Raw genomic sequence first — 23,591 nt, forward strand, 5'->3', positions numbered from 1 at the left:
CTAGTTATTGCTGTATCTCAGCATTACATCTGTCCACTTGAGCTCATGTATAATGTGACGTGATGTGTGTTAACTACAGCAAGTGATGGGGTTACAACCATGATAAATCAGTGTCTGTGCATATTTATTACCTGTAATTTGTGTTATTGTATTTAATCTTAATGAACAATAGATCATAGCAGTCGGAGAGACTCTAGCAGTGACAATTACAGCCACTCTCTGATTTTACTTTTTCTGTTGTTAGACAGCAGTGACAAAACTACCTACACAGCACAAGTTAAATATTAATAGGTTATTAAATTAATGAATGTTAAGAATCACTTCTGAATAATAATCTAGAAGCAGCAAGATGCAGTTTGTGCTTTCACAAACTTCTGCAACAGGTTGTTGTGTTTTATATTGTTGTATCATGTTGCATCATTATTAGCTTTTACTGTAGTATGACCAGGAGAACACTGAATATCATCCAGACAATATGACAAGTAAACACCTAATGTCTAATAAATACATGTGTGTGACAGGATTACGTGGGGGCCCGTCCTCCTGCGGTGTGACCTCTGGGGAGCCAGTAAATGCCCAGCAGCAGATTAATGGAGCTTTACGGGGGCCACAACGTCGCCTCCTCTGGCTCAGAGACTAAAATAGCGGTTTACAGCTCAACATAAGGCTCCTGCACTGACAGAGGCCATAAAACAACTAAAATAAAAGAGGTTTTCATCCTCACACTGACACAAGCGGCTTTTAACAGTTTTAACATCCATATTTAAACTGTGCATGTTTTCGCAGTTGCTGGGTTTTAGTCTCTGCATCCTCAGCTCAGTGAAAACTACAAACACCAGCTGCAGTTAATACCAGTAAATCTGTTTCTACTGGTGCTTATTTTTACTTCTGTGACATGGGAGTCTACTGCTCCTACTGCATGATGTAGGCCTACTGCTGTAATGTTGAACACTGATTAAATGTACACAACTTAAATATTCCTTATATTGGTCATATCACAGTAGTTTATTTACCCATTTCACCCCAGTGTGAACTCCTTCCATGCATGATTTCTTGTCCCTAAAGTTTTACACCATGTTTCCATAAGTTCCTTCATCCTGCAGCCAACATTTAGAAATTCACTTTGACTCCAGGTGAGGCATAAACTAATTCCAGGATGCCTGCAGGTCTGTGGAAAGTGCAGATATAGTTCAATTCATGTGCTTTATTAAACAGAACTATGAGGATTTAAATATTTCCTCCTGCACTGATATTACACCACAGACTGCATATGACACAAACAAGGACTCAGAGTCTCAGCACATTTCTTTACCACTTGATGTGAACAGCTACAGCTTCATGTTGTTCAACATTTAGAGTATTAAACCATTAAATATTATAAGATAAAGTTAAGTTTAAGATATTAAAGCTTCTTTTTCCTGTTTTAACACAGAGGATGACGCCTCGTTGTTGCTATAGAAACCGGTAAACTCCGGCGTTGCCTGGAAACCAACCTAACGTTAGGGCACCGTGTGGAGTTAGCTGCAACATGCTAGCTAACTCATATTACTGTTAAATGAGAAAAATAAAACAGGTCTAGGGTTAAAAAGAAGTTGAACCCACTTGCTGTGGACCAGTTTCTCCCCGTGTCACCTGTTGTCTATGGTGACTCAGCGCTTTGGTGGGTTTGAGACGCGCTTCTTAACTTCAGCTTAGCGTTAGCCGGTTAGCTAAAGCTGCTAAGCTAACGTTATGTCGGACCTCAGGAAAAATAAAGATCAGGAGGAAAAAGAAGAAACAACAACAAACCCACAACCTGGAGGAAACTCTGCACCGGAGCCGACAGAGGACGACACAGAGCCGGGAGGTGATGGGAAGGAGGCGCAGACCAACGGGCTGAATCCAGGCGAGTCCAGGTGGAGCACAGGTCAACCAGGTATTTAAAGGTTTTCACTGTAATGAAAGCAGCAAGTGTATTTATTGAGATTATGTTTAGGCAGATTTATCATATTTGATATATACATATGTTTCTATTCATATTAAGATGTGTCTCTCATCCTTCTAAACTGTACAGGTCTGCTGCAGGATGTGGGAGAAGCTGAAACCCAGGTTCATCTGACCCATGATGCAGAAACTGGAAATCTAATAGAAACTGGTGAGTTAGTCTGACTGGTCTCCTGCAGCTGGCTGAAGTATATGAGTAACAGAGTACGTTAATACAAATGTTCTATACAACATAATAAGTAGTGTTAAGACAATTTAGAAAAACATTAATATTACAATATAAACATAACATTTCCAATAGAGAGCCCTTAAATATGGTTCCTAAATATTGATTTCAGTAGTCCATCTAAATGTTTTTAATATTTATAATGTTTTTAGTATTTATAGTTTACACTGAGCTTGACAGGTGTCATTTGTTTTTGCAAATTCTAATCTTAATTTTCTGATTTGTGCAGATGTGCCTGAATTGGTGGAAGAAGCTGGAAGTCAAGCTGATCTGCCCGATGATGCTGAGCAGCTTAGAGAGCCCCAGAGAACAGAAAATATTAGAAACTCAACAGCTACAGGTGAAACTCTGATTTAGAGATGATCAGAAAATATGAACTGGGCCCTAAACAATGGTAAATATCGTTAAATTAATCAGAAATAAAATTCAGTTTTCTATATAATCCTATTTCCATTATGAAGATAAAACGTGTTTGTGAGACATGCAGTGACATACAATAAATGTAGAATTATAAAATTATGTGAAGCGTTTCTGACATGTGACTTGTTAAATTCTATCACACCCACTGTGACAGATGCAGATATTTCGGGAACATGTACGTATTTGTGGATGTAGGCAGTGAAATACCTGACGTTGTTTTCTCTTTTCAAGGTAAACTGGCCCTGTAACTAAATGAGGATCAATACCTTGTTATTTTATCAGTTGGGATAAAAACAGTAGTCATGACAATACACAGAGTGAACCCCCAATTCTAGTTCACAGTTTTATGAAACATTAAAAAAAAGTGGACCAATTGTGAAATCAATTATGTTGTTGTTGTTATTTCTGTATTACTCTTATGAAAATTGATGAAAACAGATCGTAAAATTCCACAACATAAAAAAGGAAAAGCCACAGACTGTCCTTGTGTTTGTGTGTGTGGTTGCAGTGAAGGTGGTGCTGGTGCCGGAGGGTCATGTGATGACCGTGGCCTTTGCTATCGGTCTCAGCATCCAGGAGTTGAAATGTCACCTTGCTTCAGAGCTCAGAGTCCCCTCAGAGGTGCTGCAGATCTCTCTGGATGGTACAGTCTCTCTTTCTCTCACAACAATCACTGGTGTTGAAAACAATTGTGATACATGATAAGTAAATGATCAGTCAGTGTGAGACCAGTAGTTACTAAACGCATCTCTCTCATATCTCCCCCTTTGAATTCTCCAAAAATGTTGAGGTTTATCAGCAGGCAACAATATTTTGGAAACTATTAACTATAAGATCCTTCACAAATGGTTTAACTAAGTTTCTGTTGTAAGTGAAAAAGATAAAGTGGAAATATATGAATAATATGGATTTTAAGGTCTTTGATGGAAGACTATTATCCAGGTGTTTGTTTCTTCTTTTTCAAAAATTGATTGTTTTCGTTCCTGGCATCAGAGTACCGTGCTTAGCTTGTCCTAATAAATCAGACTCATTACACTTTAGATTTGCTTCACGTTTTTTTCCTCCAGGTCATGAACATCACAGGGGACCTTCTCCTGCTGTGTGGAGCTGTCTGTATTAGAAACACAGAAATTAGCTTTTCAGAGCTCAGGTTTCTGCGGAAATTATAAACGAACAACAAAAAACTGAAAAAATTAGTTGTTGGGGTGAAAAGCTTGAGTGGCTGGTAAATTTAATGAGTGAATATAATGTTTCTTTCCAAATGACCAAATGTGATTCCAAAGACTAATTTTCCATTTAGACTGAGACATTTCTTTTTAGCAGTTGTCATCTAAGACAATGTGATTGTCTCTTGTTGTTTCAGGCAGAGTGGTGGAAGAGCAGCAGAGTCTGATGGAGCTTGGAGTCCGGCCTCATGGCTCCACCCGGCTGGAAATGAGCTCCACCGACCCAATCATCCACCCGCTCCGCCCTATTCGTCCACCAGAGCATGACAACATGCCCGATGTCATCACTGTCCGAATTCAAACAGGTTTGAACAGCGCATCTAGATAAGAAATCACTTTTTGCTGCTTAGACGTTCAGCTTGTATTTTGATGTCTCTGTCAAATTATCTGTAGGTCACAGAAACTGGACTTCTCTCTTGTTAGATAGAACTTTTTCCTACTTATCCAAGTCGCTTCTTCAATCTGAGGAGAGTTCGTAGGAGACCTCAATTTGGGAGAGAATTGATATACAGCATGTGCATGTGGAAAACTCTTCACTCAACAAGAGTGGACACGTTCAGCACAATGTGTCTCCAGTTGACTATGATGTCTTTTCATCCTTTCTCAGACTAAAGTAGCTAATGGATGAGTAGTGAAACTGAACTCATCCACTACAAACTGTAGTGATCATTATCTGTTTGACTTTTAGATGATGGATTGTTCCAGGAGGTGGTGGTGGAGATTGAGCGTCCCTGTCAACAGAAGGCCTTCCTGGGTGGATACAGACATCGACTCACGGGGATGGAGTACCACCATGCTGCTGTCCAGACGCTGCCAAAGAGGAGACCTGACAGAGGAGTAGTCGTCTTCAGCAGAGACACACAGGTACAGCACAAAGCTCCAAAAACGTATGATAAAAGATATCACATAAAAATATGAATAACTCAAATATAATTAAAAACATATGGAACTAAACAAACAGAATTCCATGTTTAATCCTGTCAATCCACATTAAACATGTCTATCTTCCTAATTATCATTTTCCAAATCATCAACCAGTTTTCACAATCTACATATTTCCACTCCAACATTTTTAAGCAATTTTATTGCTGTGAAGATCAATTAGAAAAGCTCTGCAGCATAGAGGTAATTAATCACAGTCATTCACCTTCTTTCATTTCTTTAAAGATGTCTGGAATTCCTGTTGCTCCACTTTAATAACTGAATAGATTCCCTAAAACCAACATGAGTAGATCAATACCTTGCAAAAATTATATTCAGGCTGAACAACAGACAGATTCAAACAAGGTTAACTTCACTCTCAACAAATCTTTGCACATTTCCTGCATATTTTAAAATAATAAATCAGAGCGAGTAAATCAATCACGTCAACTTTCTCTGAGAAAATCTCCAGGAGCATTTTGGATGCTGTAACACTGAACAGCTGGTTTATTACATAGTCAGTTTCAAGTAATTTCAGAGAAACCTGGGGGCTCTAGTTTTTGTCATGGAAGGGCACCAACACATTTGTCTACATCTGGCATAGTTCTGGTGCCGTGTTTCACTTTATCCAAAACTTTGTGATACTTTTATTGTTTTGACTTTTGGACAGCTCAATTAGATCACCACTGAGGATGCACTGGCTTCAAAGAACAGTAAAGGTTTTCCAGGAAGTTCAAATGCCCTGATAACTTTTAACCTTCCAAGAAGCAGGTATGCTGAGTTATCGGATAACCCTTGAAAACATCTTTTTACACCAATCCATGAACAACTGCTTCCTGGAAGACCTCTGAACTTCACTGTTTTCCTGTGTATAATAGAAAGCTCTACCAGCCAATCAGAAGTTAGTTTGAATTCCAGGAATGAAGATCCCATCATTTTCCAGAGTTTTCTGGGAAAAATACCTTGGAACCTGTGATTTTTAGCATAGTTTTGTGTCTGTGTGTTTGTGAATTGAAGCTTTTGGACTGAAACAAAGATGCCTTCCCTTATTACCACGACCACCTAACTGTTGTGGCTATATTCTGACCCTGACTGTGTAACAATTCGCTGTGTGGTGATTTAACTGGTTCAACTTCTCAGCTGCAGGTTTCACCTGGCAGCTTACAGACCAGCCATGTGACTTTGTGGTCGCCAGCTGTCACGCTTTTGGTGTAAGACATCCGCTGTCATGCTCTGTCTCACACTCTCATGCTGCCCAAACAAATTTTGTGCCCAATAGGAGGAGGCAAAAGAGCCAATCATTAATGTTTATGTACAGTAAATAGCTCTACATTTCAAAACCAACATTTGTCTATAAACACAAGCAACAGCAAAGAGCTCTCTAAGTCTTTTCATGTTCCTTTTTTTCTCTCTGACTTTGCTTATCTAGTTCACATTGTTACAGAATAACCATGTGCATGACAATTTAACTTCATAAAGGCAGAGTCAGTGATGAGACTCTTGTTACACACAGCTGTTTGTATGTAAGATGCATGTTAATAAATACATACACAGTCATCACAGAGCAGCAGAATCAGTATACAGATGTGGGACAGCAGTGCTAACATCATTAGTTCATTAGATCTCATGACCTGCAGAAAGCATCAGTTGATATTTTCCAGAACTGCTCAATAAATGTATAAAGTTAAATCATTTGTACAATAATAAAAGTTCTCATGATGAGTCCTGAGCTCCAGCTGTCTTATCAAAACATTGGATTTTCTGCAGATGATCAGATGATGGTTGTTTTGTTTTCCTCCACCTTAAAGACACAAACTAGTACATTATTCTTGAATGGAACAAACACTAATCATAAAAAACATAATCTCATAATGAATTTTTTTCAGTTTTGTGGCGGCCTGTGAAATGCTGCCAAATGTGGTGTGGTGGAATATCTTCCCAGGGAGTATTCATCATTAAGATATGAGATATGTGTTCTCATATGACACATGACTGTGTGTGTGTGTGTATCCTCATCAAAAGGAGGTGGTGCCTCACTCACCTTCATCATCCTACAGGTATCTCTGTTCTACACACACTTTGTCCCACACACACACACACGTTTCCTGACTCTAATGATGGTGGCTGGCTCATTACATTACATGCTCATACATAAAGACACACAGCTGCAGTAATGAGACCTTCGTGTCTGTTGCGCTGTGGTGTTGTCACAGCAAAGACTTCCCACAGGAAAAGTGTGTTGTTGTGCATGTTGCTGCCTTCTTTTTCTTGCTAGCTGTTATTTCCTTTTACACCTCACCAATTATTATCAGCAGTGGTAACATGAATGCTTTTTAAAATGTTGTGTATTTGAAAACTCCCCACAAACTAAAGGAACACTGAGGAGCTCAAAAACATACAGTATAGATTAGTGATGGCAGCTGGTACTTTATTTTAATCAGCGGACACAGCAGATTGGCCTCTGACCCTTCATTTGTCACTCTCTAGCTGGTGCATTTGAACGTGTTTATTTTTAACGTGAATCTCAGTATTGCTCAACACATAAGGCGGCTGGTTAGTGTAGTGGTAACATCACCGCCTCCCATGTGGGAGACTGGGGTTCAAATCCCAGCTATGGCTACCTCCAGTAGGGGTCCTTAGGCAAGACCTCCTCACTCTGCCCTGCCTACCCTTGTAACTTGTAATGACTTGTAAGTCGCTTTGGATAAAAGCGTCTGCTAAATGACTGTAATGTAATGTAATGTAATAAGACACATATGAGTCTCTAGGATTGGGTTGCATCGCCATTTATGAATTCAATGGTATTTTCTTCTTTCTTAAAAGGAGCTACGCTGTCAGAAGAATTATCTTTCGCTACAGAAAGTAACATGACCTTTATCTGTGAGAACGTGGCCATTTTGTTGTAATTTGTTATTCATGAAAATGTGAAAGAACAAAGCTAAACAGTGGTTCTGTGTCTGCTATTTGTCGTGACCGGTTGACCACATCATACATTGTTAGCATTGCTTTATTTTTGTGAAAGGTGATTTTCATTCACCTCATTTTACATCACTATCGAACAGTATTTTGATGAAATGCCATCATATGATCATCGACCATATTGTATATTACCTCAGGCCTGGTATGCCTGAAACAAATTAGGTGATCTAATGCATCCCTAACATATGGTAAGTCAGTAGTTAGTTAGTAGCCAGACCCCTGTACTTCAGTCAAAAAGGACACTATATACTCTTCAGATTGCTGCACTGGCTTCCTGTAGCTGCTGCATCAGGTTCAGAGCCCTGACCCAACAGCACTGGCTTACCTGATATCCGTCATCCTGGTCTACTATCCCTCTCACTCACGCGGGGGCCAGTCGCGTGTAGGTGGAGCGCAGTGACAGCCAATGAAATTGCAGCATTTTTGTTGCTGTCCAAGGTGCTGAACCACGCTCTTAATCCGGTCATTTTTGCCTGAATCCTGGTTCGAATCCCAGTCGAGGCAAAGTTGATAAAACATATTTTAAGATTATATGGTTCAGTTTGATTCAATTAACGCGACTCTTACTTTCTTAACTAATTTAAATAACCTTTTTTGTGGCAGAGAGATGAGGAGTGATGTTTTAATAATTTAAATGCACAATTTCTCATCTAAGTGAATATAAACAAAAAACTAAAGACCTGGCATTTAGATCATTTGAAAATTTGTACATTTTAAATATTTTATTACTTAGTTGTAATTCATTTAAATTTGCAATTATTTTTTTTACCATCTTAATGAGACATGTAAACATTAATGAATTAAATGGTGTTTAATGACCATATCATCAAGAGTAACAGTCACAGTATTAAATAGTCACACAAAACACTTGGTGCAAAGTTAAACACACACACACACACACATATTCACATTTAAGCATTAAATGTACAATAGATAATAGATAGACAATATATAGATAATAATAAATAAATATATTCTGCTGGTCCTCTCATTTGACCATTAAGAGAGTTCAACATAAAGATACTCTCTTATTTTCTCTTTTCCCCCATCCATCTCTGTCTTTCTTTGTCATAAAAAGGAGATTCCTGAAACTCTTTCCAGGTCATCTCCCTCTCCATGCCCTGATCTCTGTAGAGGGAAAAGACTTTTGCTGGGCAGTAAATATACTTTCCCGCAATTCCTGAGAAACCTGTATGAATGTGACGGCTGTTTGGTCCCTGTTTCAGTTCCGTTTTACAAAACCGACACTTGCGTCCTGTGGGCTGTGATTCAGTCCTTTTTCTTTTCTGTTTGTCTCTCTCCTCCACCTTTTTCTTAGTGGCATCCAGTTCCCGTTGAAAGAACTGTGACTTGGTAAAATCTTCAAAGGGCATTTTTGGATTTGTCAGACCTTCACCACCGTAAGCTTTAAAAACTTTTGTGGAGCAGTAGAAATACCTGACAGGACCTTGCTGGTAAAAAAAGTGGACGGAAGAACCATCATTTTCATATCGTGACTTCGGCTGACCACAGGAGAGACAAGTTTTTGTCTGTGTCTTCTTTTGCCCTTGTTGTTGTTGTGGTGGTGGTGGTAGCTGTTGCTGCTGCTGCTGCTGTTGTTGTTGCTTCTCCATGATGTCTAGAACAATTTTTTCAATGGAGTCTGGGGTTAGAGGTGTGGCAAGGGGCTGTACAGGTGGAGGTGGATTAACCACTGGGACCGGCATGGTAACTACTGGCACAGAGGTAGTCTCACTCCCTACTGTCAGAGCGTGCCACAGTTGTTGCCTTTCTTGAAGTTTTTCTGGGCTTGTATTTAGAGAGGAGCTGGTGTTCATCAGTTTGCTCAGGTGCTTAACGTACTGTGAGATGTGTAATTTGGTTGTGGGGTGAAGCATGCTGTTTGGGTCTCTACAGGAGTTATGAACTAGAGCTGCATAATCCTGGTCTACGAGCTTCAGCATGTCTTTCTGCCCATGGTATTTAATGAGCAGATCATCAATAGTCTTTTTCATAGGTGCTGGCCAGCGCTTGTGGTCCAAAACAAAGACCCTTCCTCCAGTCTTTACAGGTCCAGTGCGAGCAGCAGTTGGTGTGGACAGCAGGGGCAGAGGTGGTGGATATGTGCTTCCTACAATAACAAGACAAGAGAGCGAGCAGTAAGTATTTCTGGAAAAGTAAGGGGACAAACTAAAGTTACACACTCTTATGGATGAAAATAAATCACTGTCTGATCTGTGTACGTGAAAGTTTAGTAATACATTAAATATCTTTTTAAAAACTACAGGTGAAAAATGAAATATCATACATTAATCTCCACTAATGTCTTACAAATGTTTACCTGGCTCAGTCTTAGGTTCAAAAACTGGTGTTGGAGTCTCATCTGCAGCATCAGCTGGAGGGCAGGCTGGAAACTGAAACAGCTTTGCTGAAGCCACGGAGGAGGCCTGCAGAAGCTCAGACCGTGTTACAGTTGAGCTGTCTTGAGGAGGAGGGGGGTTATGGGTAGAGCCTGTCTTGGTCCTGTGCTTATCCCAGTCAAGAGGAATTGGACGAGAACCAGGCTCCACGTACCCCAGTCCAAACTTCTCCCCGGTGTCGGTGGCAGACAGATGAAGGACAGGATATTTAACTTGTCCAAGCACACGTTCAGAGGCTGCATTGAGATCTGCAATTAGAGCTGGGTCAAAGGCAGCTGGAAGGCAAACCCCTGGCAGTTTCAAGTCCACCAGACGTTGGTAATTCCACCGGGCCACCCCAGTCATCCCCTGAGCTTGAAACAGCTCTGGAGAAACACGAGTTCCAGTGACCCACTGAGCCTGATGAAAGTGGTAACCCTCTTGTTGAGATGTGCCTCTGATGGGGATCCAAACAGGAACTTTAGCTCCCTCACCTGGTACGTGGTTCAGCTGCACTGTTCCTCCATGTCTGTACAAGATCCCACCTAACACCTCAGGATCACTAAGGCAACCACGGAGGATGTGCACCCGCTGAATCCGCCACACCTTCAGCATTGAGGGCTTAAAGAGAGACACACCATTTGGGTCTTTAGCAAGATAGAAGTGCTGGAAAACCCCCTCAACTCTCTGGATCAGCTCATCCGGTGGTGGAATCTTGGTCCTGCAGTGCTCACGAATGTGTTGTTTTGTGGGGTTGGCAGGTTGAATCCTACAAAACTTATAAGCGTCTTTAAGCCGCTGCAGGTCTTCCTGATCCACCACAGAAAAGGCTGCCGACAAGAACTGGGCAAAAGAACTGTACAGGGGATGATGCTCTGAGACACACTCACGAAGAAACCTCCTCATACAGTGGAACAAGTCCAGCTTGACGATGATGTCTGTATTGTAATGGGACCTTGATGCACATGTGTTCAACAGGTTGCCCGAAGTGGCCTCAGCAGCAATGGCATCAGATGTCCGCCAAGCATCCCAGTTCAGGTGCTCTCCTGGAGCACATTCTGCAACCTTAAATGCTGCACAGCAATCCCTGAAGGAGATAAAAAGGGAACAATATACCCCTCAGCGTTCAGCACTAATTATGAAACTTGCTTATTCTAAATGAACTGGCACCAAGCTGCAAAATATTATATGAAATGTAATTTGTAATTATTGGTAAGTAGTAAATAATTTCTTACCTGTCTACCCAGTGGTACTGAGCCTTCTCTATTCCTGCGTTGCTGTAGCGGTTCGCAAGTCCCTCAAACATTGGCCCCAGTGACTTCTCTGCCTCGGACTGTACCATCACCCATGAAACAATCATCCAGTTTTCATTCATCACTGCATATGATGACATGGTTCCAGATGAAAAGGTGACCTTCCGAGCAACTTTACGGGTGTGGTCTGAGCGGAATGCCTGGCCAAACGTTCCCTGCAGCAGTTTTTTGATTGGCTCCTCCTGGTGCTGGTACTCATAAAGCAGACAGTCAGTTAGGTAGTGTGCCGAAACAGAGATCCCATTCCAGCCATCTGAGTCAGAGTAGTCACCAAAAGGAGCTGGTTTTGTCTCTTGCCTTATGAACTGAGTGATGGTTTTTTGCCCATACTTTCCAGACTCACCATCTATGATGTTTTGGCAGCTGAGGAGGTAGGCCAGGTTGGCACGTTCATATTTAAGGTGCATTATCTCTGTGATCTGGCTTGCCATGTCTGTGGGTGAGTTACCAGTGCGCCTGAGTTCATCCATAACTGACTTGCATATTGCCTTCTTGTAGGTAAGTATTGCTGGCAACACATTTGTGAACCTCTTTGGAAGTTTGTCAAGCCACAGTGGGTTGTCAGCATACCATCTCTTCCGACAAACTTTGCAACACAGCCTGGATGACAACAGGTAGTACTGTCCAGTGAGTCCCACAATCACACGTGGTCTGCCGACACCTGCAGAGGCAACCTGTGGCTGGACACAACCTTCAATGCAGGGCAAACTGTAGTTGTTCCTCAGTCTGCCCATGAGGTCATCGTTCTCTGGCTTCCATATGAAAAAGGGGTGAAGCTGAAAGTACTTGGGAGATGGGAAATCAGAGATGCTGTCATTCAATTCTGGCTGGGGAGGGAAACGCCACAGTGACACCATCTTCATAGGGTTGCTCACAGGAAGCGAACCTGGCCAGACGCCCAGGGATTTCAGCTCTGTCTTCATCCAGATCTTCTTGAAGTGAGAACAGTTCCACTGACTTACATCAAGATCAGAGCCAGGAAGCTGAGGAGGAGGCAGGAGGAGGAGGAGAACAGCTTGGGGCTGTTGATGATGGCTGGCCTAGTCAGACAAGAATAGAGAAAGTGTAAATTATTTCTGTGTGACTTGACTGTATCTCTTTAGGATGAGCACAAGCAAATATAACATATTTTACTACTTACTTTGAGCTCTCTTTGCAGGGGGTGAATGTAGTGGACTGGTCACTGTAGCTCTTTCAGGAGAAGAATGTGTCTCTGCTAGGACAGACATGTTTAAAGATTTGTTATTTACAATAAAGGAAGAATAAATCAGGACATTAAGTCTCTACAGTGTAGTTGTTCAAATACAAACCTGAGGTTTTTTGAAATCTTAAACTGGTGGTTATTTTAAACATGATGTATGCAGGTAAACTAACAGGTAACTCACCTGCTGTTTCTGGCATTAGAAACATCAACTCCTGTGGAAGTGGCAAAGGTTTCTTTAAAGGTGGCTGAACTGGGGCTGAAACAAGAAAGAATAACAAGAATTAATCAAGTACAGTTTAGCTGTAAGGGATGCACTGGAAAGTATTAAGAAATATAATTACCATCTAGTTCTGAACCCTCGTGTACAGTGGATGTGGACAGCGAGGACAGAGTAGCAGATGGTACTAAAACAGAAAAGGTCTTGTCAGGCATTTATAGTTAGGTATGATACAAAATCTGGTGTTAGTAGAGACAGAAATCAAACACACACATACACAGATGTTACTTCACCTGCTTGTCACCAACACTGAATGGTTTCTTAAATTAATATACATGTGTAAGATGTGAATTTATTTATACAGTTGTCACACTCATAACAATTTAGCCTAAGCAGGTAAAGCAACACACAGGCACACTGCAAACACATGCATTCAAGTGTTAGTAATCAAGTTGTTCCTCCCCCCCAACAACCATTTAAGAAAATAAAACTTGATACTTACCCTCATCATGAGCGGTATCAATTCATAGTCACTAGGACAGCAAATAAAACACCAGAACACAAACAGGACCAGAATGTGGTCAACACGAGAAAGAAAGATTTAAGTCGTGCTTCGGTTTGGGAGAGCAGTTCATTGTCCCAGAGTTGTCGGTTGAAGCAGCGCAGTTTCATTAATAAACCTCTTTTTAGTCCTGAAGCATGTGGTTGTCTGGTGGTTGAGGGTGCAGCAGCAGCAGCAGCAGCAGCAGCTGTAACAGGGATACAAAAATAATACAATTAGTAAAAATTAAAGTGTAGATTCTACACACCTTATTTCAGCTTTTTGTGAAACTGTGACTTTTTAAAATGAAATCAAATCACTCACAACTCGGTGCAGACTTCTTGGAAGGAGAAATACTTAGCATCGCCCTCTCCAGCTCTTCATCTTCATCCATCACTGTGGCACAGACATAAATTATTTAGTTGTCTTTTTGTGTACTAAAATATTTTGTACTTCTTTGAAAGAAAAAAAAAACCCCACTCACCCATGGCTTCTGTAGGAGTGTGTGAGGGGTGCGTCACAGAGGCTGAGCACTGCTTCTTTTTCAGGTACTGCTGTAGCTTGTGCATCTTTGTCCCTGGAACGCAGCTGGCCTTAAGTATGAAGGCTGCATAGCCATCGTCCCTGCTGTCCCAAATCTCTCGCCAGGTATTGTTCATACGGGAACCAAAACCAACCAGCTGGTCATCTTCTGATGCTGCTGCTGCTGTTGTAACTGGCTTTGTTGACTCGTAGTTTAGAAGCGACTGTATTTCTTTAAAGCTGTGGGCATAACTCAGAAATGACAGTAGGCTGTCCTTGCTGTTCCCCTCGGCCTTGAAGCTTCCTGCAGCCTCTTCTTTCTGCTGGGTTTTGATTAGGTAGATGGTATACCCAATGTCATTCTCAAGGAGCCAGCGAAAAGACTTCCCCTTATACTTCCCAAACTGTAGAATGTATTCTCCTAACACCTCAGTTTTGTCTGAAGCATCTCCTCCTCTCTGACGGACAGCAGCGAGGGCATTCTGTCTGACCAGCTCCTCCTTCACAGGTGCAGACCTGTCCTGTAGAGACGGGTTGTCTTTAATCAGTCTGGCTGCATCAGAGGGGTCTTGGCGGAGATATCCAAGTGGTCCCTTGCGGAATACAACACTGATTCTCCCGGGGAAAAAATTAAATTTGCGCATTTTACCTGTAAAGAAGAAAATGATTTAGTAAACACATGAATAGGGTTTTTTTTTTTAAACATATGTTTGCTGGTATGGGCTTAATGTGAAGTGGGAAGTTGAAATACATACATAACCGCTGGTCCTTTTATGACTTTCATATTCTCACTGCTCTCTACAACAAACTCTCCACTAACAACAATGTAGCTTTATCATTTGCATAACAGTGTAATGACCCACAGTGTGAAACAATTCAGACACATGAACAAAACTAATGCAGAGAAACTTAAGTACATTTACAGATGGGAACTTTGTATTTGTTTTCCACTTTGATTTTACTACATTTTAGCTTCTACTTGCTTTGCAGAGTATTAAAGGCAGTATTGACTTTACTTGGACCTTTACTTGAGTATTGTAAACACGACAAATTCACTGAATGAATGAATCATGAATGAATGAATGAATGAATGAATGAATGAAGTCTGCTCATTTGCAACTCCGAATTCAAAGCAAACAAAAACACTGAACTACTGCTGACAGAAATGCTAACTTTATAACTAGTTAGCTGTTAATTCACGTGTAATTACTGTGGAGACCCCCTCCCCCACCCCCGACGTAACAGTAAACAACAGTAAACTCCGTACGAAACAACACGAAACAAACTTCACGGAGTGGACGAAACATCAATACCGCCATCTCGTCATCACATTTTCTTATAATAATGCACTAATTAATAGTTAAACATCACTTACCGGTTAGCGATGCAACGTCCACACAGCGGAGCTCCGTTCGGCGTTTGAACAAACCGGGCAGGAGGGAGGGGGAGGGACCGGGGCGGCCAGAAGGCGCCACAGCGCGTACTAGCGGCCAAGAATATATCGCATCCGTAGTGGTTTAGCACTACCATTGGAAATGAATGGGAAACGTTTTAGGGAGTTTAGCTAAAGAATCCGCCGCCTCCGCGCGGGCTTAGCAAGCGAACAACAACTTGTGATCCCCTCAAAAGATCCTAGGCAAAACTTTTCAGTTCTGTGGTTCCACGATGGTGGAACGACCTACCCACCTCTGCACACTCAGCTGTCTTAGTCTAACCTTTCAAAAACTTGCTGAAAACAGAACTCTTCTGAACTTTTCCCTGCACTTAAATCTTTATCTGAATTTAAAACCTATAAATAAATAAAAAAAACTTGCACTTATACTTTATGTTAATATAGCAGCTCTTCCTAGAGCACTTTATAGTTCTTTTCCTTGGATAAGATATTTAGTTGCTTTGTACCTCACTTGTAAGTTGCTTTGGATAAAAGCGTGAAATAACTAAATGTAAATGTACTTACAGCTGTTTTTGTGCTGCGCCCTTGTGGCCAAAAAGAATATTACAAAAACAAACAAGTGAAAATTGGAGACAACAATTACAACAAAAATATTCTTTTCAACTATTTCACAGATGAAAATACAATTAACTCACACTTAGATCATGACAATGAAATGTGAAGCAGTGTAAAACACACTGGAGGGTAGAAAAGTACAATTAAAGTACAGACTGTTGACATCACGTGTTTTCATTATGTTTTCAAGTTGTCTGCCCCATTCTCGAGCAGGATGAATGAACTCCATAGATTTTGGTGTTCAAAGGTCACTTGGACTCATGCATCATTCAACTCAACTTCTTAAAATATGAGTGTGGACAGACATACATGTAAACTACTTCACTGGTGGCTTATGCTAGGTCTAGCACTTAGGTGCTAGGTCTGTTCCTTCTGAAAACATTTTTTCATGTCTGAATCCTCACAGACCTGGTAATATTGAGGTAATGTGTTATTATTATATACACATCTACTGAGCTGTGAGCCTCATTAAGTAGAACAAAACACTGCACCACATCATTGGAACTGATCCACCTTAATAAGTTCAAATATCTGAATTTATTTAAGTTGGACAAAACTCACACTTCATCCATATACAAGCTCTCTGATTGTATGTATCTCACAGCAGTGCTGTGTGGGACTCATACAGTGTGACCTTCAACTTTTTTCTTCAGCTCAGTGTTTCTTGTTTGTTCTGATGATTCAATCAGATTAGGTGCAACCTATACTATAAATCACAGGACGCGTGTCTCCAGCTTAATTATGTGTGTATACTGTCTTTTTTTTGCACTCTCTGGGATAGTTCGGGACTTTAAAAGGTCATTGATAATTAAATGTGGGATTGAGTCTGTAACCTTTTTTTTCCCCAGGCTACTTCGGCATCGCCAATCTGTGTCATAAACCTGGAAAATGTAAAATGTTACCCACCAGCTCACCTTGTCTGTGCTGAACCTCAATTATCAGCCTGAAGCCTGTGACCTGAGCCGTGGCCTTTAGATGTTCACAGCCACCCTGCTTTCCTAAATTAGACAGCTCATCCATATCAGCACACAGCTCATATGAAGGAGTCTGTCTGCACAGCAGGAAGCTGAGCTCCTCTCAGACAGAATCACAAAACTTACTTAAGGAACTCATCTATTTCTGCTCCCTCTGTCCAAAGACTAATGTGTGGATGGATGTGAGCCATTTTATCCAAGATGAGAGAGAGGCGAAAAAGTTTCTATTGTGTTAAATTTGCTTCTTTAAATTCAGCCAGTGTCTTTGTCTGTGTTTTTCTCTTTCAGACAGTAGACCTGAAGTCTCAGGCTCAACAGTGTCCAGTCAATGTCGCCACCCAGATGACCGGGATCGGCTGCTATGTCTCCTGTATGAACGACAAGCTGGTCACTCCTGGCACCTACGTCACTGCAGACGAGTATCATGAGAGGAGGCTGAGAGCTGTGAGTGAACACTAACTGTGTGATTTTAATGAGTAGTGTCTTTTTGGTCATATATTCTAGTAAAGTAGAACTGAGATACCACGTTTGTGGTACTGCAGCAAAGGTCAGGGGTCCCCACAGTCATACAGCTTAATCTGTTTAATCCCATAGTTTTGAAACAGACAGGTAAAGAAGACATCAAAAAGTCAGGTGATAATCATAAAATCTTGTTTCCAAATGCTCAATTGGAAAGAGATGACTTGGCCACTACTGCCCTTTAACATTGTCCATTAAACCTTAAACAAGTTCTGTTTGCATGGAGCTTTGGTTGTGTATACTTGGAGAAATTCTCTTGCTGGACAACAAACAAATCTTCTTCCATGTCCCACATTCTCGTGCAGACAGCAGACTGCAAGCCTCCACAGGGCATACATGGTGTGTTGCAGTGTTTGGTTTACACCAAAACATCTAGTGTCTCTAATGGCTAAAAAGCTCAATTTTGGTCTCATCAGACCATAGAACTTTCTTCCAGTTGACACCAGAGTCTCCCACATGCTTTGTGAAAAACTCTGAGACTTCAGAGAAGTCACAGGTGTCTTGGTGGCTTCCTCACTCAGTGGTCACACACCTAAAACCATCTGCTAAATGTAAATGTGCTTTTGAATAATCTTTTCCCTGAATTGCTTTGAGAGTTCTTTTACAGTATCTTTATGATGTACAGTAGATTTTGGCCTGATTCACCAGTAGTGTGACTTGTGAAATTGTGTCATTTGCTGCAAAGAGATTTTTTTCTGTTAATCAGTGTCAAAAAAGCTAAATCAAATCATTCAATGCTGTAAAATAATTAAAACTTCCAAGTGAGATTGTTATGTTTTTATAGTGGAGTTTATCGTCAGATAAGACTTTATTGATCTCTAGGAAATTAACATTACATGACTCATCACAAAACAAACAATAAACAACAAGAATGCTTGACTAAATATATGTATATAGGTAAATCTCCCATTAGATAATTACTGTATGGATGATTATGTTTCTGCTGGCAACAAGTTACTGAACCCTAACTGATGCAGCGAGTAGCTTCTCATTTCTTAAACAACCATGTGTGAAGACACATCCTGTGGTCGTGGAAAAGATGTTAATCTGTTTCAGAAGGGTGAAATTATTGGCATGAATCAAGCAAATAAAACATCTAAGGAGATGATTAAACTACTAAAACTGGGTTAAGAACTGTCCAATGGAAGAAGGTCTTGTGGTCTGATGAGTCCAGATTTACCCTGTTCCAGAGTGATGGACCATCAGGGTAAGAAGAGAGGAGGGTGAAGTGATGCACCCATCATGTCTAGTGTCTACTGTACAAGTCTGTGGGGGCAGTGCTATGATCTGGGGTTGCTGCAGTTGGTCAGGTCTAGGTTCAGCAACGTTATGAGTCCAAAGAATGAGGTCAGCTCACTACCTGAATATACTGAAGGACCAGGGTATTCCATCAATGGAGTTTTTCTTTCCTGATGTCACGGACATATTCTAAGATGATAATGTCAGGATTCATTGGACTCAATTTGTGAAAGAGTGGTTCAGGGAGCGTAACTCTTCATTTTAACACATGGATTGGCCACCACAGAGTCCAGACATTAACCCATTGAGAATCTTTGGGATGTGCTGGAGAAGACTTTGAGCACCGGTCCGACTCTCCCATCATCAAAACAAAATGTTCGTGAAAAATTATTGCAACTCTGGGTGGGAATAAATGTTGGGACATTGCAGAAGCTTATTGAAACGATGCCATTGTGAATGCTAAAGGCGGTCCAATGAAGTATATATATAATTACATTATACAGTATATATGTGTAATATAGGCAATAAATATAAAGCACATAAAAATGTTAATGTTAAAAATCTAAATATGGACAGTATAGGTATAGGTTGTATTATAACTCACTTCTACTGTTGTGACCTGTTTCTAACCTCTTTTGTCACCCAACCAGGTGATCTGTCTGCAGTCATTTGCTCGGCGCTGGCTCGCCCAGCAGGAAGTGGACCGACTGAGAAGAGAGCGAGATCGACGGCTTGCTTGGCTGGACCTACAGGAGAAAAGAAGGAGTGAGGAGAAGGAGGAGCAGCTGAGAGACCGCCGCCAACGCTGGATGAACCCCCAGAACAGAGAGGACTTCAACCTGCTGTACCATGCTCTGGAGAGTAAGTTGAAAACAGGGCACTGTGTGTGAAGAGGTCGCACCTATGTGTGTTGATGTTAAAACTCTTTGTGTGTGTTTAAGAATGGAGGTGTGAGGAAGAGCAGCAGATCAACTCGTCCCTGCAAGGAGCTGAGAGGAAGGCCGCTCTCTGCTCACTGCTTGAACAGGAGACTCAGCTCATTGCTGCCATCGGACGCCACCGCATCGCTGTTCAGCACAACAACTATGACAAAACCATTAGGGACTTCCTGGACAAGGTCAGAGGTCACTGCTCCTCTACTCCTTTCAGCTCTTTTTTATATATATTTTGCTGTTGGGTTTATTGATGCAGTATTAAGTACCAGAATAATCTCTTTTAATTTAGTTTTTGTTTGTTTGTTTGTTTTTACATTTAAAGCACAGGAGAGCAAAATAATTAATAGTGGTTGTAACTGTAAAAATACTAAAATTAGTAGATGATGAGGAAGAAGAAGCAGGTGTAGTATGTGTGGTAAGAAGCACTGGTAGAAGTAGTGGTTCTGGTAATACCGGTAAGAGTAGCAGTAAGTAGCACTCGAAGGTGGAGATTGTAAAGGCTGTTAGTAGTAGCACTTTTGGAGTAGGTAGGACAAGTAGCTGTAGTAGTTGGGGTGATATCCTTGAAAAGCAGTAGCTATTTAGTAGTACTTTAGTAAGCACTACTACAATAGCTATTGTAGCAGTGATAGTAGCAGTAGTAACAGTATTCTGCTGTGTGTTTCAGTCTGCCGCTCCACATCGGTGGCGAGCAGCAGACGGTCGTCTGATCGAGATGGACAGTCCTCACACAATCAGAGCAAGAGAGCTGCGAGATCTGTACAATAGTGTCAACATGTCCACTGAAAACCAGGATCAGAGACTGCACATCCTGATGACACTTAAACACACCGTCAAGGTACCAAACAGTCACACAGACAGCCTCTTCGTTCTTTTTACCCTCCCACAACTGCAACCCCTACATGATGTATAAAATTAACTAATCACTAAACTTTCTGTTGGAAGGATAATTATGATAATTCTTCATAGCAATTGACCACTCTTTATAATATCAAATATAAAAAATATAGCACTAATAGCACCCCCACTAACGTTACTGTCATACAGTAGGATATCATACATGTTCCGTTAGTAATATTACTTTTACTGTTAGTAACGTGATCATTTTTTTCCTTTTTGGATAGGTGCACGAGTGTCAGCTAAGCAGGGACATTGTGGATTTGATTGACAGGGAAGTAGACCTAATGTCTCGGGGGCTTAAGGCAGCCAGCCTGGAGGGGCTGAGGAAGAGGATCTCCACTCTGTTCCTCCAGTACATCAAAACACCAGCATTTAACCCAGAGGTGGCCAAGCTGCTCGAGGTGAGCAAAGATTCACTCTGTCTGACGTTGTGTTTTGGACGTCACAATAAATGGGATTTAATTATCTTTATATGGTCTAAACTTTACCTCGTTCCCAGAGTCCCTCTCAGCTGAAGAACGACATGATCCTCTGCCGCAGCTGTCAGCGCTACCTGCGTTCCACAGACTTCAATCCTGCCGCCAGCGCCCGTCTGAGTGGTCGATGTCGGGACTGTGCCAGACTCGACAACATAGCTAGATCCCGCGATGACTTCTCCTGCTATAAAAACATCCTGCAGAGGCTGAGAACTGACGAGCAGCGGCTCAACAAAGATGCAAAGATCCCCCTCCTGCTGCAGGTGACCAGCTGTTACTGTGTACTGCTCTATGATGTTTGTCAGTTTGACTGATTTCACTGTTTCATTTAGCTGCAATGAGAAGGATCATTCTTCTTTCCTCACATGGTTTGCTTGGAGATTTTGCTTGAAGTCCTGATGTCAATTTGTGTGTCTTCACAGGTGGAGGATGTGCGGTACCTGGTGGAAGTGGTCTGGGCATCCCGCTCAGCTCTCCATGCCAGCAGCGACATCTATAACCTGGTGTTTGTCCGCTGGGAGCGTAAAATGGACTGGAGCCCCTGGAACTGCATTCTGCTGTCTAAGGAAGAGACGTCAGCTCATCTGGAGGTGGAAGATGTCCACAAGGTCTGTTCATGTAAACATTTGCAGTTACGTAACACATGTAAACCCCATTTCCACCTACTATTCAAGAGCAGTCTGTATTTTGATATCTGGATTCAGTATCTGGGTAATGACATGGACAAATGACGAAAATTAAGGTTCTTCTGTGAGGCAGAAACTTAACAGGGACCCTAGAACCTTTTTAACAAACTCTTAATTTTTTCCCTGCATTAATACTGGAGGAACCATGATCTAAATTTCTGCAATTGCAGCAAGTGATAAGACTCTTTGTCATGGAAGGACAAATAAAGCTCAACGCTTGAACGCTCAACGACCACAGCAGTAAACGAACACGGCTACTGTGAGGGAATGTGTACTGGTACAAATTTTATTCTCTGACTTTTTGGGATATTGTGTCCTGTTAATATAATTTATTTATTTTAAAGACTTTTTGTGTTGGTAGCTTGATTTTAATTTTAAGTTTACTGCTGAAGCTCTGGGAACACGGTAACATCACTAAAACAAAGTCCACTAAGTAGGAAGCGTGAGCAGGGAGTGATCATTTCTTTATGAACTTGGCTTTCTGCGGGGGGGGGGACATCCCAATGCTAAAGCAGGAAAAACTGTGTAGGTTCTTGTTAGTCTTCGACAATAAAGACTGTACATGTCACCTTTATGAGGTCACATTCCTGGAGACGTTCTCTGCGAGTTGCTCTGACACTTTATTTGGACAGTTTTCTTTTGTTTTTCTGGTCAAACAATAAAAACAACTGATGGTGTTTCTTTGACTACAGCTGTTGCGCAAACTGAGGCTCCTTCCCCTGTGTGTGTGTGTGTGTGTGTGTGTTCAGACATATGAGGCGACGTTCATCCGCAGGATCAAACACAAACACGCGCTGGCTCGACGCCACTTCAGCCAGATCCCCATCATGGCCGAGTTTCTGGACTCTCAGCCGGCTGCTGCCCTCGGCAACCAGCTTGTCTCCAAGTCCGTAACCATGGCAACAGGCAAGCACGCCACCGACACCACACCGGCCTCACCTCATTAAGAAACAGCCTGTGGTTTTCTTACATCTCCTGTCGTTTCTTCGTTTTATCATCTGTCACTTTCTAAACCAAAATAAATAGCAGTGGTTTTACTTGTGTTGTTTTGGTCAATTCTATTCAGTTTCACCTACTTTTATTTTGAAAGCAGGATGTAGCAACCTTTACACACGGTTCTTAGAGCTCAGGACCTTAATTACCAAAGAATTACAAGACTGCAGTATTCTCAAACAAGCTGTTGCTTTCCAACAACCTTGTAACTTAACCCCTTAAAAGGCCATATTATGGGTTTATATTTTATACTGGGCCTCTACTGAAATAGTTTTGGATGATTTACAACAGCTCATTAAGTTACAAGTTCAAGCAGGAATCAGATCCAAAATACGACAAGAGGAACAACCCTGTTGACAGATGAAACCGACCTCTCTTATGTCTGTCACTCATTTGTATGCAGTAAATCACAGTCTGCTGTTCTGTCTACAATACAGTGCTACTGAAGCAGAGAAACTTACCAATGCCGGAAGGCTGTTTGTGAAGTGCCATGAACAGATGAAACTGTTTCTGTCCTGAAGAAACAAACTGTATCAACTGTTGAGTTGTGTTCATTTTCATAGAAACACGGGCCTGGGGGGTCCGGATCCTGAGCAGACTGGTGGAAAAACATCACTGCTACTGTGACAGTGTGGGCAAGAAACTGAGGTTCATACATATATTTTTGGGAGGGTCTAGAGAATCCCTCAGCAGAAGGAGCAGGAAGAGTTCTCCTCATTCTACATTCAGCTCCAGTGAAGAGCTTTGGCATTGGTTAAGAGACAGTAAGAGTCGTCTTTAGAGAAGGTACAACTAACTTTTGGGAAATAACATAATATGGACTTTTTAAGTGGGAAATTAACAAAGACATAAAAAAATAATTAAAATAGTTACCCCTACAGTAGCATCACTTCAGCAGCATATAAACTGCTGCCTTCTACTTTCGAAGCAC

At 41.4% G+C, this 23,591-nt stretch overlaps 2 protein-coding genes across 4 annotated transcripts; one reads left to right on the forward strand and one right to left on the reverse strand.

Moving 5' to 3' along the window:
• Window positions 1–1,487: 1,487 nt before the first annotated feature.
• Window positions 1,488–22,690, forward strand: iqub (IQ motif and ubiquitin domain containing). Its single transcript, XM_026365688.1, has 14 exons — window positions 1,488–1,885; window positions 2,054–2,134; window positions 2,439–2,549; window positions 3,138–3,272; window positions 3,993–4,160; window positions 4,544–4,719; window positions 17,201–17,356; window positions 19,321–19,531; window positions 19,612–19,787; window positions 20,273–20,443; window positions 20,730–20,906; window positions 21,005–21,244; window positions 21,404–21,589; window positions 22,417–22,690. The coding sequence occupies exons 1-14, from the start codon at window positions 1,732–1,734 to the stop codon at window positions 22,612–22,614; spliced, it is 2,340 nt and encodes a 779-aa protein (XP_026221473.1). The 5' UTR covers window positions 1,488–1,731; the 3' UTR covers window positions 22,615–22,690.
• LOC113165895 lies at window positions 12,461–15,492 on the reverse strand. Of its 3 annotated transcripts, XM_026365690.1 has the most exons (8): window positions 15,306–15,492; window positions 13,893–14,579; window positions 13,733–13,804; window positions 13,370–13,616; window positions 12,992–13,054; window positions 12,832–12,906; window positions 12,588–12,662; window positions 12,461–12,486 (listed from the first exon to the last, which is right to left on the reverse strand). In XM_026365690.1, exons 2-4 carry the CDS (start codon window positions 14,572–14,574, stop codon window positions 13,387–13,389), a joined length of 984 nt encoding a protein of 327 aa, XP_026221475.1. In that variant the 5' UTR covers window positions 14,575–14,579; window positions 15,306–15,492; the 3' UTR covers window positions 12,461–12,486; window positions 12,588–12,662; window positions 12,832–12,906; window positions 12,992–13,054; window positions 13,370–13,386. The 3 variants fall into 3 exon arrangements, with proteins under 3 accessions (XP_026221475.1, XP_026221476.1, XP_026221477.1); XM_026365691.1 differs by lacking the exon at window positions 15,306–15,492 and having other exon boundaries at window positions 12,588–12,659; window positions 13,893–15,019; XM_026365692.1 differs by lacking the exons at window positions 12,461–12,486; window positions 12,588–12,662; window positions 12,832–12,906; window positions 12,992–13,054; window positions 15,306–15,492 and having other exon boundaries at window positions 13,167–13,616; window positions 13,893–15,019.
• Window positions 22,691–23,591: the final 901 nt, after the last annotated feature.

This window comes from Anabas testudineus, chromosome 6, assembly GCF_900324465.2.
Source record: "Anabas testudineus chromosome 6, fAnaTes1.2, whole genome shotgun sequence".
NCBI lineage: Eukaryota > Metazoa > Chordata > Actinopteri > Anabantiformes > Anabantidae > Anabas > Anabas testudineus.

What these genes read in the sequence shown, in the direction of transcription:
- iqub (XM_026365688.1), top strand. Translation starts at nt 1,732, where the DNA reads ATGTCGGACCTCAGGAAAAATAAAGATCAGGAGGAAAAAGAAGAAACA. An exon ending in TTAGGGACTTCCTGGACAAG is followed by an intron (nt 19,788 to 20,272) that starts GTCAGAGGTCAC and finishes TGTGTGTTTCAG; the next exon opens with TCTGCCGCTCCACATCGGTG. An exon ending in AGGTGGAAGATGTCCACAAG is followed by an intron (nt 21,590 to 22,416) that starts GTCTGTTCATGT and finishes GTGTGTGTTCAG; the next exon opens with ACATATGAGGCGACGTTCAT.
- LOC113165895 (XM_026365690.1), bottom strand. Translation starts at nt 14,574, where the DNA reads ATGCGCAAATTTAATTTTTTCCCCGGGAGAATCAGTGTTGTATTCCGC. An exon ending in CACTCCTACAGAAGCCATGG is followed by an intron (nt 13,805 to 13,892) that starts GTGAGTGGGGTT and finishes TCTGTGCCACAG; the next exon opens with TGATGGATGAAGATGAAGAG. An exon ending in CAAGAAGTCTGCACCGAGTT is followed by an intron (nt 13,617 to 13,732) that starts GTGAGTGATTTG and finishes TCCCTGTTACAG; the next exon opens with CTGCTGCTGCTGCTGCTGCT.